General features: G+C 50.3%; 1 protein-coding gene across 1 annotated transcript in view; it reads left to right on the plus strand.

The window, feature by feature from the left end:
* Positions 1 to 965: 965 nt before the first annotated feature.
* Fam120a (family with sequence similarity 120 member A) overlaps positions 966 to 7,447 on the plus strand; it is a 91,912-nt gene continuing 85,430 nt past the window's right edge. Inside the window, exon 1 of the mRNA XM_034510604.2 lies at positions 966 to 3,441. Coding sequence (XP_034366495.2) covers positions 2,128 to 3,441 — 1,314 coding nt within the window. The 5' untranslated portion in view covers positions 966 to 2,127. The remainder of the gene's footprint in view (positions 3,442 to 7,447) is intronic.

Here is a 7,447-nt window from a genome sequence, read left to right on the forward strand (position 1 = left end):
ACCTGCCTCTGTAAAATGTATTTTTAAGACAGCTCAAAACGAAAATGAATCCACAGCTGTGAAGAGAACATTTCTAATCCGCCTAAGGAGAGGAAAATGCTGCTTAATCCCAGAGCACCAGAAGCCCCAGATAAGAAAAGCCCAAGACTGCAGAATCAGCCTGCGCATGCTCCGTGGGGACTCTGACGTACCCCCCCCCCCCCCCCCCCCCCCCCGGGAATAGGTTAGGTCTAGGCACACCTCTGGAATCAAACCCCAGCAGGGAATACTGTGTCTCTTCCTGGTCACAGGGTGTGTCAGGCATCTTGTCTCACACTTGTAATCCCAGATCTCAGGAAACTGAGGAGGATTGCTGTATATTGAGGCTGGCTGACTGCACAGTGGAGTCCAGGGCATCTTGGGCTACGAGTGAAACCCTGTCTAAAGAAAGTTCCCAAAACCCAACCCCAACTCTCAACCAAAAGAAGGGCAACATTTTCCTGCTTTAAGCTGTAGCTGGTTTGCTTTCTCTATTAATCCAGTAATCATAAGCCTTCCTTTCCTTTTCTGGGGGTAGTGGGGGAGACAGGGTCTGTCTGTGTAGTACTGGTAACCTGGAACTCATTAGGTTCACGAGATTGTCCTTCAACCCACCCAGGTCCACCTGCCTCTGCACTCTGAGTTCTGGGATTAAAAGTGTGGTAATTCTCGAAGTCTATGCTCATGTGGTATTTATTTATTTTCCCCCTCAGTAGTGTGGTAATCACTTCATGAAAAGTGTCTCTAATACAACCCTAAGTCCCTAATGAAATTATAACCCCAGACACCAAGTTTTAGTGTTTTTCAATAGGGTTTAGATATTTAGAAAATTTAAATATCACTCAACTCCTGAATTTTCCTTATAGTGTTGTTAGCCAATTTCCCAATCATTAATAAGTTTGGAGTGCACACACAGTTAAACAGGGAAAGCAAGCACGATTACATTTTGAGGGCTTTTTTATTATGAAAATGAATTTTAAAGTTCTCAGAATTCTAAAGCACAGTTTATACAATCACAGAGTAGGAGGTTGACTACAAAGCTGGTCAAGGAAAGAAAGCCAAGGCTCTCTTAAGGAGAGTGATTTTTTTTTTTTTTTTTAGAAGGACCACCATCCCACAGTCTTAAAATAAAAAGTCCGTTTAATTCCAAAATCATGGATGCTAGCACAAAAGCTTTCTCTCCTCTCCTTTTTAAAAATAAAAGCAGGAATGTTTAAAAGAAATAAAACAGGACGGGGAGTCAGCTTGGCAAAGGGCTGGCCCAAGCAAATCGACAAACAAGAAACCACAACAAAAATAAACCCAAATCTAAACAAGTGAATGAAATATATATGGAACGTAATCTTGTGAGGAAAATACAGGTGACGAAGACTCATGCTCAATCTTGTATGCTGGCCGTGAATTACAAAAACTTGATTATTTGGGGGGGACGTTTTTCAGCGAGGTTTTAAGTGTAACCCTAATTTCTAAATGACATGTAATCCTGGCCTCATCACTAATTTTATACATAAGTGGCATAACTTATCAGGTTTTAAAAAATTAAAGAAAATCCATTAAGGCACTACGAGCATTTCACCTGTCCACATCACATGGGCCTGTGTTTGAGACTGGTGGAAGAATGGGGTGTTATGATCAGGGTAGATTCTATACATGCATGAGACTGTCAAAGAATAAAAAATATTCTTTAAAGGAAACGGGAAAAAAAAGGAACTATAGAATTCAGTCTGCCTTTTCTCGAAGATGGGGGCTTTGAGTCTGCATGAACTTGGTGTTCAGTAGCTCTGTGTGATGGGTCACTCCTGTTGTTCAGTGCACCCCGTTCCAGCAGCGGCTTGTCCAGAAAAGGAACAGATGAAAAATTGGAGGTAAGCAAATAAAAACGCTCCTTTAGACTTTTTTTCCCCCTTTGGGGAGGTGGGTGGTGGAGGGAGGGATAGGGTTTCACGTAGTCCCGGCTGGCTTCCAATTGGATGAGATAGATGACCTTGAACTTCTGATCCTCCAGCCTCCACTTCCAGAATGCTGGGATTACAGCCTGCGCAACACGCAGGAATCGAACCCTGGGCGTCGAAGATGACAGACAAGCACTGTGCCAACTGAGTGAGCTACATGCCCAAGTCCCCTTCGGACGACTTCTCGTTCAGAACGTTTGGTCCTGGCTCAGCAGACGTACCGTCGGCGCCTGGCTTTAGCAGGACTGTCGCGGCCCAGGCTGCCTTCTCTGGCGCCCCTGAGGCAGCGCACGTCCGCTCATCTCCGGAGGGCGGCGCACCGCGGGGAGGCTTGTGGCTCTCGGGGAGTCTCCTCAGCCCGGTTCCGACGAGAGCCCGTGAAGCCGCGGTGCTGTCCCGGGAGGGACGCCATCTTGTCGCCGCCGTCCTCCTCAGCGGCTCGCGCTCCCAGGCTCCTGGCTTCCCCGCCCCGCCGCGCGACACACGCGGCGGAGGAGGGGCGCGAGCTGCCGGCCACGCCTCCCGGGCCCGCAGCCGCGCGCGGGGCGGAGCCGGCCTCGGAGGCCCGCGGCCTCGGGGCGCGGCCTGCACGGGCCCAGGCGCCTCCCCGAGCCCGCCCGGCTGCGGCCCCCTAAGGGCCCGACCAGCCAAGCAGCGCTCCGCCTTCTCCGCCCCGCCGCCGCCCCGGGAGCCCGGCCGCGGCCCGGCGCCGCCTCTTCCGCCTCCCGCGTCCGCGCGGGCGGGCCCGACGTCAGCGCCGCCCCGCCCGGCCCAGCTTCGGCCTCGGCCTCGCAGCGCGGCGGCGGCGCAGGTCCCTCCCCAGACATGGCCCTGGGAGGCGGCAGCACATGGCGGCCGCGGCGGCCGTGAGCGCGCCCCCGGCCAGCCCCAGCCCGCCCTGAGGCTGCCCGCGTCCGCCGGCCGCGCCACGGCCCCGCCGCCCCTCGCCCCGCCGCCGCCGGCCCCGCCGCCCGCGCGCGCCCGCCCCGCCGCCGCCATGGGCGTGCAGGGCTTCCAGGACTACATCGAGAAGCACTGTCCGAGCGCCGTGGTGCCGGTGGAGCTGCAGAAGCTGGCCCGGGGCAGCCTGGTGGGCGGCGGGCGGCAGCGGCCCCCGCAGACCCCGCTGCGCCTGCTGGTGGATGCCGACAACTGCCTGCATCGCCTGTACGGTGGCTTCTACACCGACTGGGTGAGCGGCGGCCAGTGGAACCACATGCTCGGCTACCTGGCGGCTCTGGCCAAGGCCTGCTTCGGAGGCAATATCGAGCTCTTCGTCTTCTTCAACGGTGCGCTCGAGAAGGCCCGGCTGCACGAGTGGGTCAAGCGGCAGGGCAACGAGCGCCAGACAGCGCAGCAGATCGTCAGCCATGTCCAGAACAAGGGCACGCCACCGCCCAAGGTCTGGTTCCTGCCTCCGGTCTGCATGGCCCACTGCATCCGCCTGGCGCTCATCCGCTTCCACGTCAAGGTACGGCTGGAACCGGTTGGCCGGGGTCTCTTAGGGCTGGGTCTGGGGTCTCTTTGGGTCTGAGTCAGGGTCGGGCCTGGTGCCCTTTGGACAGTGATTCCCTTCGGGTTTGGGTCAGGGTTGGGGTCTGGGGTCACTTGAACAGGAGTCACAGTTGGGCTACAGGCCTCTTCGTGCTTGTGTTTGAGCTGGGCCTGCAATTGCTTGGGTAGCGATCGGAGTTGAGTCTGAGGTTCCTTGGGGCCAGGGTCAGAATTGGGGCCGGGGTCCCTTGGGCCAGGGTTCGGGAACTTGGCTTAGGGTCTTTTCGGGCTTGGATTTGGGTTGGACTTGAGAGGTCTTTTGGGCCAGTGTCAGCGCTGAACTAGTTCCGGGAAGCCCAGCCTGTCCCAGAGTGAGACTTGGGTGCCCCTGCCCGTGGAAGGCCTCGAAGCAGGCCTCAGTGTTTCTCAGGGCCCCTCTCGGGACACAGCGTGTCACCATGCCTAGGCTTGCTGCAAGCTCGGCCGAGGGGGCCTGGAGCAAGATGGATGCCCGGGCCTTTAGGCCTGGTGTAGTTGAAGTCTGCCCACAGCATTCCTCCCTGCTCTCTGGCCTGCTGTGGGCCCATACACTGTGCATAAGACACTTGAGGCTGGTGGACAGACCCTCACCCCAAGTGGGGTTGGTGGTGTCATCTCCTGCATCCTCAGCCTTTCCCCTTCTCTTGGAGGCAGGCATGCTACCCACTGGCCTTAGCCTTAAGTGTATACCCATCTGTCGAAATTAACCCGCTCTTTCCCAGCAACAGGTTTGTCTTGGAAGTCTGTAGAATAATTAATGAGAGTAGATTGCCAGGGCCTTAAGCACAGGAAGCTGAAAACAGAGCCTCCAAGACTGTGGGAGAGGAACCTTGTGTATAGACCGGTGCTGGTCTCTAATTCTGAAGGCAGATGCCCTGCTCCTCTACCTTTGAAAATGAGATGTTTGGAGAAATTGTCTATGGTAACGATTTGGTTTTAGATTTCAAGGTACTGTAAACTTGATGAGATGGGCTCTTGTCAGGTCTGTGAGTTTTACAGTGGTTCAGTTCTGTATGTCCAATGTGAAGGTAGTAGTTCAGAACCAGGAAGAAGAATTCGGGGGGTCGTTTGGCGTAGGCAGGAGCTTGTGAGAGCTGTTTCTCTACTGCACAGGAAGTGTTCAGTGACCTTCACCAGTCCTGATTGGTGGGTAAGGAGAGCTCCACATTGTCAGCCCTCTGCTGTCCCGTTGGCCGAAGGTTCTGCAGCCAAAATTGGGCCAGAGAACTTAAGGGCTCCGCGGTTGACTGAAAGCTGAGCGCCTAACTGATCCTCAACTTTGGATAGCTTGCATTTTCATGATTTAAAAAACAAAACGAAACAAAACACTTATTTGGGGGATGATGGTGAGGCTGTTTCAGTTTTTAAGACTTGCCACTGTCTTCCAACTTGCTCTTTTCTTTGGAACCTGATCTTGAGTTAAAACCTTTAGCCTGTCTCCCTCTTCCTGATCATCCCTGCTGGCAGTGCTGAGATGGTGGTAGTCAAGTCTAAAATGATTGCGGAAGTCCCACCCAGGATCCTGTTGCAATTGGTGAAGTTGTGTTTAAGTCTGTGGGTGGAGGCGGCTGGATGTGTGGTGATTGGCCCAGGAGCATGGCAGATACACAGCGTGTCATTTCTCAGGGAGTTCGTGTGAGAGGCAGTGTGTGCCTCTCACTTTTTCTCTGTAGCCTGGGGCTCCTGGAGGGGAAAAAGTGAAGCTGTTTCTTTGTGATCTACCTCTAGTGGACAGCCTGAAAATGGGCCTGGTTTAATGTTGCTTAGTGATGGGAAGTAACGTTTAAGACACAAAAAGCTTTATTTTTTGCTAACTGTACAGGGCTGTACTTTTAGTAAGTGAAGACATTCAGTAAAACATTGACTATTACTTCAGAGTCTCCTCTGTATCTCTTTGTCTCTGTTTCTCTTTATCTCTGTCTTTCTGTGTGTGTGTGCTTGTAAGACAATGTTGTCTTTGCTGCCTGCTCTGTCTCTCAACTTTCTCTAGCCTTTGTAGATGCAATTCTAGCAATCCTGGCTGTCCATTTTCTCAACTCTGTCTGAGAGGTGAAAAAGAGAGTCTGCTGGGGGCAAGAGCTCCATTAATAGCAAAAAGGGACACCAGATAGAAAATGTGAAGCTGTAAAAACCAGACAGAATTCTGGGAGCTGTTTTAAAACAAGAAAACAGTCCTGTGTACTTCGGTATCCCTGAGTGTAGTGCAGTGTTTATTCTAAAAGGGTGATTTTGAGGGCCTGGGAAGATGGCTTAGTGGCTAAAAGCACGTGCTCTCGCAGAGGACCCAGATGATTCCCAGCACCCACGTGGCGGTTCCTAACCATCTAATACTCCAGCTGCAGGGCATCGGAAGCCCTCTTCTGATTTCCCCAGGCACCAGATATAAATGTGGCACACATACACACAAGCAGGCAGAACATACAACTAAAAATAATTTTTAAAGTAATGATTGACTGTACATGTTTTTTAAAAGGATGATTTATGAGTCATAAAAATTATCTTTGGTGGTCTCTGTTTAAGGGAATATGTTTCTATGTGTGTGTCTCTGTGTTGGATTTTTAAATGTTTTCTGGAGACTCACAAGTACTTAACCAGTGTTGAACTATCACTATATATTTTTCAGAATTGGTGAGCAGCTGGAATTGTGTGGTAGTTATTTTATTTATAACGTGTATGGGTGTTCTGCCTGCATTATGTCTGTGCACCTCTTTTGTGCCTGATGCCTTGAAAGGTCAGAATAAGACACTGGATTTCCCAGAATCGGAGTTACAGATGGTTATGAGCTATCATGTGGTTGCTGGGAATTGAACCCATGTCCTTTGGAGTTGCTAGTGCACTTCCACTGAGCCAATGGAACACTGGCATTTGGGCCTGAGAATGTTTGTCCCACATGTGTGAAGCCTAGGGGTCCATGCCCAGCACTGCATGAACTAGAGATAGTGGCACACACCTCTGGTCTCAGTACTTGGAACTTGGAACGTAAAGGCAGGAGGAGCAGAAGTTCAGAGTTATCCTTGTCTGCATAGCATGTTAGTGGCTAGCCTAAGCTCCATGAGAACCTGCCTTAGGAAAAAAAAAAAAACCCAAAACACCACCACCATCACCGAAAAAACATCTAGCAGTTGTGGAGGTGGCTCAGTTGGTAATGCCTGCTGTACAGCAAGAGGCTCTAAAGTAGAACCCCAGCACCCACAGAAAAAGCTGAGTATTGTACTGTGTAGCTCCAATCCCAGTGCTGTTAGGGTGGACATGGGAAGATCCCCATGACTTGCTGACCAGTAAGTTTCATGTGAAGATGCCCATCGTCAACCCCTGGTTTCCACACAACACGCACATATGCACATGCACATACATGCATCACACATGTATAAACAGGCGCGCGCGCACGCACACACGCACGCACACACGCACGCACACACACACAAATGCCAAGTTCCTAAAGTGTCAGGTGGATGACGAACTGTTCTCTGTTATGGTGATGATAACACTTAAAAATCAAAACTGTACATCAAAGATAAGCTAAAAATTGTTTTTACTATATGCAAACTACTTTTTTTAAAAAAGATAAATATTGGTAAAGAAATTGACATGAATACCTATGCATATATTATGTTGTATAAAAACATTTTTGTTACAAAAATACCAAAGCTGTCTTTTTCACATTTTCTGGCATTTTAAAATAGGATATCTTTTATTTATATACTTATTTCTTGACAGTTTCATATGTAAACTGTCCGTGTTGGTCATCTCCATCTCCACCCCAAGTCCCATCCCCTACTTTTTCTGGTGTTTTATAAATTGGCAGAAAGTTATGCTTTTCTGTCATTTTTATTTAGAGATTATCTCTTTGATAGAGTAATAACTACACCTTAAAATTACATTTAAAATTATTGTGTAGTGGTGGGGCACATTTTTGACAATTGTCATGAGGACAATTGTTTTAT

The sequence above is a fragment of the Arvicanthis niloticus genome, chromosome 8, assembly GCF_011762505.2.
Source record: "Arvicanthis niloticus isolate mArvNil1 chromosome 8, mArvNil1.pat.X, whole genome shotgun sequence".
Classification (NCBI taxonomy): domain Eukaryota; kingdom Metazoa; phylum Chordata; class Mammalia; order Rodentia; family Muridae; genus Arvicanthis; species Arvicanthis niloticus.